The sequence below is a fragment of the Uranotaenia lowii genome, chromosome 3 (genome assembly GCF_029784155.1).
Source record: "Uranotaenia lowii strain MFRU-FL chromosome 3, ASM2978415v1, whole genome shotgun sequence".
Taxonomy (NCBI): domain Eukaryota; kingdom Metazoa; phylum Arthropoda; class Insecta; order Diptera; family Culicidae; genus Uranotaenia; species Uranotaenia lowii.
In genome coordinates this window covers 17059650-17072086 of record NC_073693.1, presented here as the reverse complement: position 1 = coordinate 17072086, position 12437 = coordinate 17059650, and the positions used below count along the sequence as shown (strand labels likewise).

The following is a 12437-nucleotide window of genomic DNA, read 5'->3' as shown; positions in this document are numbered from 1 at the left end:
TGTCAAAAGTGTCAAAAATGTCAAAAATGTCAAAAATGTCAAAATTGTCAAAAATGTCAAAAATGTCAAAAATGTCAAAAATGTCAAAAATGTCAAAAATGTCACAAAAGGCTAAAAAAGTCCAAAAAGTAAAAAAGTCAAAAAAGTCAAAAAAGTCAAAATAGTCAAAAAAGTCAAAAAAGTCAAAAAAGTAAAAAAAGTCAAAAAAGTCAAAAAAGTCAAAAAAGTCAAAAAAGTCAAAAAAGTAAAAAAAGTCAAAAAAGTCAAAAAAGTAAAAAAAGTCAAAAAAGTCAAAAAAGTCAAAAAAGTAAAAAAAGTCAAAAAATTCAAAAAAGTCAAAAAAGTCAAAAAAGTCAAAAAAGTCAAAAAAGTCAAAAAAGTCAAAAAAGTCAAAAAAGTCAAAAAAGTCAAAAAAGTAAAAAAAGTAGAAAACGTTAAAAAGAATCAAAAAATTCAAAAAAGTAAAAAAAGTCCAAAATGTTCAAAAAGTTAAAAAAAAAGTAAAAAACGTAGAACTGTAAAAATGTCAAAAAAGCCTAAAGAGTCAAAAAAGTCAAAAATGTTTGAAATGTTAAAAATGTTCAAAAAGTAAAAAAGGTCGAAAACCGTTAAAAAAAAAAATTAAAACAGTCAAAAAAGTCAAGAAGTCCGAAAATTCGAAAAATACAGAAAACTTGAAAAAGTCAAAGACTTTAAATCCTTGAAAGGCAAAAAATTTAAAAAAAAAATAAAAATTTGAAAAAAGGCAAAAAGAAAAAATGTCAAAATAATCAACAAGTTTAAAAATGAAGTCAAAAAAGTAAATAGTTCTAAAAATTCAAACAAGTAAAAAAAAGTAAGAAATGTTAAAAAAACGATAAAAATTGAAAAAAGTTGAAAAAAGTCCATTAAAAAAAAAAACAAAACAATCAAATAGTCCAAACAGTAAAAAAAAAAAAATAATCAAAACAATCAATAGTACAAAAAGTCAAAAAATTCAAAAAGTAAAAAACTTCAAAAAAGTCTTCAAATTTAAAATGGTCCACAAAGTAGAAAAAAATCCATAAATTAAAAAATGTTGAAAAAGCCATACTAGTGAAAGTAGATTTAAAAAGTTGATTTATCAGAAAATGTCATATTGAAGACAGTTAAAAAAGTCAAACATTTCAAAATCAAAATTTTGATCAAAATGTAAAAAAAGTCAAAAATAAAAATAAAAAAAGGAAAAAAATCAAAAAAGTCAAAAACGTCATGCAAAAAATGTTTTAAAGGCAAAAAAGTATATAAATATTAATATAGTCAAAAAAGACAAAACAATAAAAAACCCACAAAAGTAAAAAAAATCTTAAAAAAAAGTAAAAAACGTCGAAAACGTCAATGGAAGTAAATTAAAGTAGGTAAAATGCACGAAAAGTCGAAATAAGTCAGATTAAAAACTTAAATTATCAAAAATGTCAGAAAAAGTTAAAAATAAAGTCAAAAATTTTGGAAAAGTCGAAAATAATTTTCTTTTATTTCCAAAAAAATCCAAGAAGACTGTTTAAATTTTTCTTGGAAGGTATAGAAAAGTGAAAAAAGAAAAAAAAAACAAAAGAGCTGAAAAATAAATAAAAATGGTCAAAAAGGTCAAAAAGATGAAATAGTAAAATCAAATTTAAAAAAATAAAAAAGTAAAAAAAAAGTTGAAAATGTCCAAAAATTACAAAAAAGACAAAAAAGTTCGAAAAGTTAAAAAATTGGCAAAACAATCAAAAAAATCAAAAAATCTGAAGCAGTCAAAAAACTCAAAACAATCAAAAAAAAAAAAAATCAAAAATGACAAAAAATTTGAAAACATTCAATTAAAGTCAAAATAGTCATGAAACTAAAAAAAAAGGTCAGAACATACAAAAATGTCAACGAATTAAAAAAAATATCAAATGAGTTGCAAAATTTAAAAAATGTCAAAAGTGAAAATTATCACAAAGTCAAAAAATCAAAAAAGGAGAAAAATTCATAAAAGTTTTAGTAAAAATGGAAATAACCAGAAAAATTTCTAGATACAATACACAAGACGAGAACTCAAAAATTGTAGATGTAAAATTTAACAAAAATGGGAAAAATTATATCAAAAATAAAAATTCTTGTTTAAAGTCATTCAAGTTTGTCAGTTTGTCTGTCAAGTTTGAAGTTTGAATTGCGTATTTTTATCAGGAGTAATTGTTTAAAATTTAGGTTTTATTTTAATTGAAGCCCTAGTTTGAGTTCGTATTCAAGTAATTTTTGCACTCAACATTTCTTTATCCTCATTATAGTGGATTCTATTCTAGTTTAAAGAAAACATTGAAAACTTGAATTTTTATTAAAAAAAAAAACTTTATAAATTCAACATTAGCAAAATCTTAATGGGAAACCAATCTATATTTAAAAAATACTATTTCTATTTTCCTATAAGTGAAAAGTGTTACAAACTATTGAAGAAAATTAATTGAAATTGTGAATTGAATAACAAAACTTGACTAATGTAGCGCACAACAAAGCTAGAGTGTAACAGTGCCAAATAAACAACCGGTTTCGGTTGTTTTTGTTTGCGCACTGCGTTTGTTTGCTTAATAAATAGGGGGAAAAAGATCAAAAAAGTAGACTCACATCTCGCATATTATACGTAATTTCCAAACTATTTACAAAACTATCATAAAATTCCGGAAATAAATCTAACACGTCTAATAAGTCATCTCTATGAATCTTATGTAGATCACAATAAGTCAATGCTTTAACATTACTGTTCGATTTCCCCAGCGTCGTGTGGATGCAGGGATTCTCGCCGAATATGTCATCTTTTCCTGAATAGAGGAACGAGATCGAGAAAAGAGAAAGGGAATTTATTTCCAGTTGAGTTGCAACCCACTCGAAAACTAATTTAATCAGAACTCACCTAATATCGCCATAACTACGTCGTCCTTCAGTATCTCTATGGAGCCCCTCGCAATGAAGTAGAGATGGGTCAGGACGTCCCCCTTGTGGACCAGCGTATCTCCCGGAGGGGCGTGAGTCGTTTTGAACTTTAGCGAAAGAGCTCTTTACGAGTGAAAATGCAAAGAAATAGGAGAAAAGGGCGTGGGAAGTTGTTATCTGTTTGATAGATTCCTGGGATGATTTATTCCCAAGAGTTTTCAACATAAAGTGCATAATTGATTGGGTTTACTTCCGAATGCAAAATAAAAAATACAGACGAGTTTTCACATTTCAATCGTGCTTCTGTCTGGTTCATTTGAAATTATTTTATCAGCACTTGAGCTGCTTATAGAACCTGATAAATAACAAGGACTCTCTGGAGCCACCACTATTGCCAGACCATGTGGTCCGATTTCCTTAGCAATGGGTTTTGAATTGTGAATTTCAATTACCTACCGAGAAGCCATCAACCCACTCGCTCGGACTTACCTCAGACATCCGGGGCTGGCATCGATGAAGGCCGAACAGTTGTTGAGCAGGTTCCGGTTCAGGTGCAGGCAAATGTCCGCCTGCAGGCACTCGGGAAACCCCTTCAGCACCGAGTTCATGTCGATCCCGTTGGTGTAGCTCCATGCGTGCTGGAAGTATTCCTCCAGCCGTTGCCTTAGAGGGTTTGGAATCTGTATGAAGGAAAGGAAAGCAGAAAGAACGTCCGGTGTGAGTGAAGCAAATGGTAAAAGGTCGATAGGCTTTCGTGTTAGATTGTGGCACACAACTTTCTGTGGCCGTGAAAATGTACGACCACTTTCGCTCATACGTGACGCGGGTGCTGGCCACTGACGTGTACATAATGGAGGGCAGCCCCCATTGAAGATTGGCGTCAACCAGCCGACACGTTGCTTGTACTCTTAATGGGACCACTACTGGTTTCGTAAAAGTTTTTTTTAAACTTTCATTTACTTAGAGGATAAAAGGGTCGGCTTATCCATTTGAAAATCACAGTTGTGTTTAGTAGTGGATATTTAAAAAAAATTAGATAAGATGCACAACTGATATTCTTATAAATTTTACTAGTGTTCTAGTGAGTCATGTTCAAATATTGGATTATATAGTATAAGGGTGCCAGGATTTTTTTCACACGTTTCTGGGGCCCGGCGAAATCCGGGCATACGATTTGAAAAAATTCGATCAAAGATCCGGAAAATATCCAGGCAAATTAAGCCAAATTCCAGGAATTTATAAACAAAAATCAAGAGAAAAGTTTTTTCATGAAAACTTATCAGTAGATTTGAAATTTTGTTTTAGGCTTCCATAAAACCTTTCATGATTATTTTAATTAAATTTGCTCAAAAAGTTTCGTTTTGGGCACAAAAAAAAACACTTTTATAACGAATTTTGCTGTTTTTATTTTCATTTTGACGAAAAAAGTTAATAAATTTGGAAAAAATCCAGGCATTTTTCAATGAAATCAGGACAACCGACAACGGCCAGACTTCTCCCAAACTTTGTATTAAATATCTAGGCAAACTCGGATAAATCCAGGTAACCTGGCGACCTTGAAGTAGTATCTATGAGCCCTTGATAGAAATGGTCAGATGTTGTTACCACAAAGAAGAGAGTGCACACGATTTTTGCATGTTTCGATTATGGTTTTTATTAATTTCACTTATAATAAAACTTTTAATCCAAGATACGGGCAATAGCCGTTAAGTACTTGGACATATTTGGGGAAAAATAAAAAAAAGACTGAAAAAAAAATTAAAATAAAAACCATTAAAAACATTATTTTAGCAGACTTTGAATCGTATTTAAGGCTTCTAAAAATCGTTCATGTTTATTGAACTTGTCGAAAAGATTTCTTTTTTTTTAAAGATGAAAAAATTACTAAAACTCAATTAGAGCAATTTGCAATTGCAAATTAAGTGGCTAAATCCGGGAAAAAATCTGATCTATTCCCAACAAAATTCGGGCAACTGGTCAGGAGAGGACCTTTCCGAAATTGTGTAACAAATATCCGAGCTAGTGCGTATAAGATCAGGCAATCTAGCTAGGATAAAGAAGTCCGTTTGAAACTTTTCATAGATTCAAAAACAAAATCAAACAACAGAAGCCAATCTTTCGTATTGAAAACTTGAATACGCATATGGATAACTAAACAGCGAATTCGTTCATTACCGGCATAGCACGCATGTTATTTAGTATTGATTTTTCAGTCATAGCAAAACAGGCATTTTGAGGTTTCATTATCTTACATTATAAATTAGTTTTCTGTAGGCGCATAGGCACGAATAGAAAAAAAAACAAAATTTAGAATTTTGGTAATTCTTCCAAACCATCACCTCGAAAAGACATGAAGGATAAAATTTTCCCAAATTTTGCTAACACGACTTTTAAGCTAAATTTTGTTTCATTGTGCCAAAATTTTGGTTTTATTTTATGCTTGACAATACCACGTTTAGCCAAATTTTTGAGAAAATAGTGACAGCGCAACGATGCCACATTTTGGATGTCAGAAAAGGTATACCTTGCTACAGCCCCATCCATGGAGGGGAAGGGTGGTTTGTGATGTATGGTTTCGAAATTCATCTTAGCTAGATAGAACAATCTACCAAATATGCACAATAAATAAGAAAATGGATTTCTTAAACTATTTTCCTAGTAAAGACTATCACATAAACTCGAAAAATAAAAAAATGTTACCAATACGATTCAAGGTAAATCAGAATCAAAGCTTCAAAACGATACTTTTTCTGATAAGTCATTAATAAACACAGTTCTAAACGATGTTTCTTATTCTGAACAAGAAGATTGCTGAAAAACAAATTGAAAGCAGTCTAGCTTAAGAATTTTATCAATCATCAATATTCCCGGAGCACCAGAAAAAGAATAACATTTCTAATTTGGAAAAAAATCCAGAATTCAAAGCTTCGACCATAAGAATCAGAATATACAAAAATAGGATACAGACCCTGTTCGATTTTGGCAACACGTCGGAAAATTTGGTGTTGCCAAAATCGAACGGTTTTTTCTCTACTTTTTTCAGTTAATTACACAAAAACAAACTATTATTTTTATCACTAACATAATTCTTAGTAAATTTTTGGTCATTTTTAGTATATTTTTTTTCTTATCATGTTTTTTTTAGGTATTTAGCACTTTGTTGGTTTTTTTTGTTATTTTTCCATTCTACATGATTTTTTAGTTATTTTTCGTCATTTTTTGTTTGTATTTGTTTTTTTAATTTTATGAAATTTTCATCATTTAGTAATTTTGAGTACTTTATAAGTTTTTTTTTCAATTTTTGTTTTTGCAGTTGTATTCTATCAACTGTTAAGGACTCAAAAACGTATTTATGGTACTTGTCTAAATTGGTTCAGTTATAGCGAAAACTATAAGGTGATGTCGTTTCAAAAAAAAAACGTTCGATTTTGGCACATGTGCCAAAATTGGCTGTTGCAAAAATCGAATGTGTCAAAATCGAAAACTGCCAACAACGAACAGGGCCTGTACATAAAACAACACTAGCTTTTAAAAAGAGTTGAATCCGAGTTTTAATATAAATTTCAGTAAATTAACCATAATAAAGCTTTGTTAAGCAAAATATTAATATTTTGATACCTTATTGTTAGTTTGAATCACCTTGGGTCACTTTTTTTTTTCATTTCAATGGAAAGGTTGATCGAAAAATTCCGTGGTAAAAACATAAATTATAAAAAACATTTAATAGAACTGTGAATTCTCGATTAGCTTTGAGAGAATTTATTCAAGACGCATATTTGATGTTTGATTTTTATTTTGATGAAAAGTTGAAAATATTAAATTTTAATTAAAGTGATCAATGTCAGAGATAAAATAGTTTTCTTCTAGTTATAAAGGCTAACAAAGCTCATTGTTGAAGTTAGCAATAACAACTTTATATATTTGTGCGTTTAATTCATCATTAAAGGATTGTATTGATTGATCAATAAAAAAATGATGAAATTACAACAAAGAATTCCGAGTTTTGTTGTAAATATTGAAATCATAAAGTAAGTAGGACTAATTTGGTTAGAACGGCTCATCACATTTTAACTATGAAGTTGCTTCTTCCAATCACTTTTCGAACTTTTCAATGATTTATTAAAAAATCGTGATCGATTTGAAAAACAAGACTTAAAGTAATGAAAATAAAGGAAGCGTACCATGTTTTTGTTATTTAAAATAAGATATAAAGGATTTCAAAAAGATAATATATTCTGAATAGAAAAATTCAATTGATAACTCCAGGGAACCGCATTTTAAGTACCTATTTTTTATGACTGATTTGAATGAATATTGAGTCTTGAGCTCGAAATTTTTGTTTGGTTTAGTCTATCAATCATTGATAACTGATGAAATCAAAACCTACATGAATAACAAAAGCTGATTCTGAATTGTTTTATCATCCTTATAATCGAAGAATAATGTTAAGTTTAAATTTTCTAATTTCAGAAATACAGTGATCAAAAAAAGTAAAATACTTTATTTTATCACTTCTAGTTTTTCTGATCTCACCCAATAAAGATAAAAAAGATTTATTTTATTTTACAAATTTGTTGTTCTAAAATTCAATTTGGTTGAATTTAGTTAATCTTTCATAAATTCGTTTATTACAGGAAGGGAAAAAAAAGACAAGATAAGAACTTCTATTGCCTTTTTTTTGCAGAAATCAAAATTACTTGCGGTCTACGCAAAATTTTATTTTTCTTTCAAAATTCTTGTAATGTTTTGCAGATTTGTCAAACAAGTGCTGAAACTTCTTAAATGATTACCTATTTTCAAAGGTTTTTTCAAACCTCAAAACCTAAAACAAAAAATTAATTAAATATTTGGATTCAGGGCACCCAAATTAATCTAAATAAGCTAATAAATTCTTTGCTTCTCGGAAAAGGGTGAATTTTGTTGGTTTGTATCATTTATCAAAACGCTTTTGTATGTGAAGTTGAGCATTTAGAAGAAAAAAAATCACAAAATAAAATTAAAGCCGATGTTTTTTTTAAATATATTTCTACTCGGCAAAACAAATTGTAAATACTTTTTTATAATCAAAGTGATTCACTATAAAGTAATGGATATCTCGATTTTTAGTTTTAGATATGGCTTATTCTGTTGACTATCGTGAGTAGTTAAGTAGTTGAATATTGTTAGGTTAGGGTCGGTCTGGATATCCGGATTTTATTGGAAAAATCCCGTATTTTACCAGGATTTATTTGCTTCATTTGTTAAATCTACAAAAAAAATCAAATCATGTTATTATGATTTCTATATCAATTAGTTTTATTTCAACTATCTTAAACGATTTTTAAAGCATATAGAACGATTTCAAATCTGCCCATGTGTTTCGATTTAAAAAAAAAAGTTTAATGTGTTTTCTTTCTTGGTTTTTGTCGAACAATTCCTGGTTTTTGGCCAAATTTGCTCGGATATTTTCCGGGCTTGAAATTTTTCAAAACCATTTGCCCAGATATTGCCAGGTTTTTTAATCAAATAACCCGGACAGCATGGCCCGGGTTTTGGAAAAATTCTGCCAACTTTATGTTAGTTATAAATATTCAATCGTGAACATTTTAATTAATGTAATGAATGAGAAATTTGATTTATTTTTTATAACAGATATTATTGTTCAAGTTTAAAAAAAGTGGCTCCAGAGAGTACTTAAATCCTCTGATAATATCCTAATACAAATACTCGAAGCTCTAATTTCTTTTTCTTTATTTTTGCTTGTGGGTTAATTTAGGTAAATGTTACTAAGATGTTAATTGGTTGTATATAAAAGAAACCTTTTTCATTCCAGTTATTTTTTATTTTGTTTTATTTGTTTGTTGGGGGAGACCACTGCGACCAGTTGTTAGATCTTTTGTAGCGTTGCCGCGTTATTTTAATGTGTGCTTTCACTATTGCCAGGTGAATACTGATTGAGCATTTTATGAGCACACACATAGGTTAGATCCGAAGTACAACCTTACGTTACCTTAATTCACTCATAAGAGATCCTAAGTACAACGTTATGTTCCTTTGAAAGATCCATCCATATACTTAAATGGTCAAACTTCCAAAAGAGTCAGCTAGCGTGCTTTGAATGCTCAAGAAGAATCCTATGTATGCCTATGGATTCGATCTTTTGCTTAGACGACATACGCTCTAATCTCTAAGCCTTGGCTTAGACTGGCTGTTTTATTTTCTTATCATTGAACTATAAATTTCACACATTGTTTATTAGAATAAAATCAACAGATCATATGTAGATCCTAATGATAACTTAATAGTAATTACAATCTATATATATAAAAATGAATTTCTGTCTGTCTGTCTGTCTGTCTGTCTGTCTGTCTGTCTGTCTGTCTGTTCCCTATAGACTCGGAAACTACTGAACCGATTTGCGTGAAACTTGGCAGGTGGGGTTATTGGAGGCAGGGGAAGGTTCCTATTATGGTTTGAGACCCCTCCCTCTCTCATGAAGGGAGGGAGGGGCCTCCCAAACAAAAGACCATTTTTTGCATAAGTCGAGAACCCATCAAGCAAATGGTATCAAATTTGGCATGGGGTGATATTTGGGAACGAGGAATATTTCTATGAATATTTGGTACCCCTCCCTCTTCTCAGTGGGATGATAGGAAGGGGAGAGGGGGGCTATCTTACAATTTTTCATATAACTCGAAAACTAATCAAGCTAATGGAACAAAATTTGGCATAGGAGGGTAGTGGGATACAAAAAATGGTTCTATGATTATTTCAAACCCCTCCCTCCTTCCATTGAAGATACAGGAAGAAGGGGGGGGCCTTTTACCACTTTTTTATTGCATAGCTTGAAAACTATTCGAGCAAATGAAACCAAATTTGGCTAGGAAGGGTATATGGGTACGATAAACAGTTCTATGAATATTTGGTACCCCTCCCTCCTTCCAGTGAGGATATAGAAAGGGGGGGAGGGTGCTCCTTTACAATTTTTAGCATAACTGGATAAATAATCAAGCTAATGGCACCCAATTTGACGTGGGAAGGTATATGATTACGATAAATGTTTCTATGATATTTTGAGAACCTTTCGTCCTTCAAGTCGGAAAATCTTAAGGGGGGAGGGTCCTCCCATATAATTTTTACATCCCTCGGGAACTTACTAAGCATATGGAATGAAATTTGGGTTGAGAGGGTATTTGAGCACAGGGAAGGTTTATGTGAATATTTGGTACTACTGCCTCCTTCCAGTGGGGTGATATGAAGGAGAGGGGGAGGGGGGGGGGGCTCCTTTACAATTATTCGCATTACTCGAGAACTAATCAAGCAAATGGAAATAACTTTGGCATGGGAAAGCTTTGGCATGAATACGTAAAATGGTTATTAGCTTATTTGAGACTTCTTTCTCCTTCAATTGAGAATGCAGTTAGGGAAGACGGAAGCTCATATATGTATGATTGTTTTGCATAATCCAAAAACTTATCTAACAAATGGAACAATCATTCAATTTAGCAACTGGAGAATAATTTGGCATAGGAGTGTATTTGAATACACGGAATGTTCAATCTTGATCCTGTTCTTCCAGGTAGGGGATAGGTAGGAAGAGCGGCTCCGATACAAATTTTATAGCATAACTCGACAACATATAAATCAATCGAAACCAAATTTGGCATGAGAGGGTATTCGAGCTCAAGATATGTTTTTTTCCGGTAGTTTAGCATCACTACCACAAATCAGTGGAACGATATAGAAGGAAAAGAGGGCATTGATAAAATTTGTTTAATATTTCTAAAACTTATCGAGAAAATAGAATTAAATTATTATGGGAGCAAATTTGTGTACAAGCAATGTTTCTTCGATGGTTTGAAAACCCCTTCTCTTGCCAGAGGGGAGATATTCAGTAGGGAGAGGGACACCAATTTTTTGAATAACTCGAGAACTTATCGAGAATGGGGCCATATATGACGTGGGATCGTATTTCTATACAAGAAGTGTTTTTCTGATGTTATGAGACCCACCTTCTTTCAATTAGGGATATATTAATGGGGGTAATTCGTATGATAATTCGAGAACGAATAGGTAAAATAAATGTCCCATGATGTTATTTTGTTACTGAGTTTGACAAAGTTTCATATTTATAAAAAAAATATTTTGGCATAAGTTATAAACTTTTTAAGCAAAGAAATTCAGAGTCATAAAAAGGGTTAAAACACGGATTTAAAAAAAATAATTAAGATTTCAAAATAAAAAATTTGCAAATTCATTTTGAAAAAAAAATTTAATGATATTGAAATTGAACTTAAAATTTTGTGCAAATAAATAACAAGTTAAATAACTAGGTACCACAAGTTTCAAAAATTTTTGAAGGTGTAGCAAAGCACACCGGGTCAGCTAGTACAAGATAAAAATTAACACAGGTTTATACAGTTCTTGAAACAGTTAAAATTTTTCTCCGGAACACGTTCCTCGAAACATCGAAGTCGAAATGCTCAGAAAAGCGATTGAACGTTTTCAATATGCCGATAAATGCGTTGTTCGCTCCATAGTTGTTGAGACGAATAGGAACATAGAGCTGCAAAAGCTGGTTCCTCAATCCTCGGGGACGCACGCTGAGAGGAATGGCCTCCAGCAAAACGGGACAGTCAACTCTCGACGTTAAAAGATCAGCAACAACTAGAGCGCGCGTAGCGTTTCTGCGGGCTTGAAGCGTATCTAGGTCTATAAGGTGGCAGCGATTCTCATAGCTTGGTAAACGGAACGGGTCTTGCCAGTTCAGATGGCGTAGGGCATACCGCAAGAAGCGACGCTGGATAGCCTCGATTCGTTCCGCCCCATTCTGGTAGAAAGGGCACCAAACAGCGGAAGCATACTCGAGGATGGAACGAACTATACAGCAGTAAAGACTTTTCAGGCAATACACGTCTTTGAAGTCTTTGGCCATGCGAAATAAGAATCCAAGATTTCTGGATGCTTTGTCGACGATGTAGTTTGTGTGAGTCTTAAACTCCAGGCGTTGATCGAGAATAACGCCCAGATCGTTGATGTGGTCCACTCGAGAAATGATTCCGTCTCCGAGAACGTACTCCGCAATAAGAGGGTGTCGCTTACGTGAGAATGATACGACCGAGCATTTACTGCGATTCAGGGGCAGGCAATTCATGTCACACCACTGAGCAAACACATTGAACTGCTGCTGCAGGAAATTGGTGTCCTCTTGGCTGTTTATGGTGTGAAAGAGTTTCAGGTCGTCGGCATATGCAAGTTTTTTACAGTCAAGGAGCGAGAGTACGTCATTAAAATATATCACGAAAATTAGTGGTCCTAAATGACTTCCTTGAGGCACACCAATACGAACGGATAACTTTCGACCTGTTAAGTAACTGTGGAACCAGTGCAGAAGGGATCCACAGAAACCCAGACGTTCCAGCTTTGCGATAGCGATATCGTGGTTCACCTTGTCGAATGCAGCAGAAAGGTCAGTATATATGGCGTCAGTTTGGGTTTTCCTAGCAAAGCTGTCTTGCACAAAAGATATGAAGGTGAGTAAGTTA

At 32.3% G+C, this 12437-nt stretch overlaps 1 protein-coding gene across 13 annotated transcripts in view; it reads right to left on the bottom strand.

Moving 5' to 3' along the window:
- Nucleotides 1-12437, bottom strand: part of LOC129757875 (potassium voltage-gated channel subfamily H member 7-like) — a 505815-nt gene that overhangs the window by 19219 nt on the left and 474159 nt on the right. For all 13 annotated transcript variants that reach the window (XM_055755238.1, XM_055755232.1, XM_055755237.1 and 10 more), the window contains 3 exons: nucleotides 3403-3593; nucleotides 2894-3036; nucleotides 2608-2801 (listed from right to left, as the gene is read on the bottom strand). In XM_055755238.1, the coding sequence (XP_055611213.1) occupies nucleotides 2608-2801; nucleotides 2894-3036; nucleotides 3403-3593 (528 nt within the window). The remainder of the gene's footprint in view (nucleotides 1-2607; nucleotides 2802-2893; nucleotides 3037-3402; nucleotides 3594-12437) is intronic.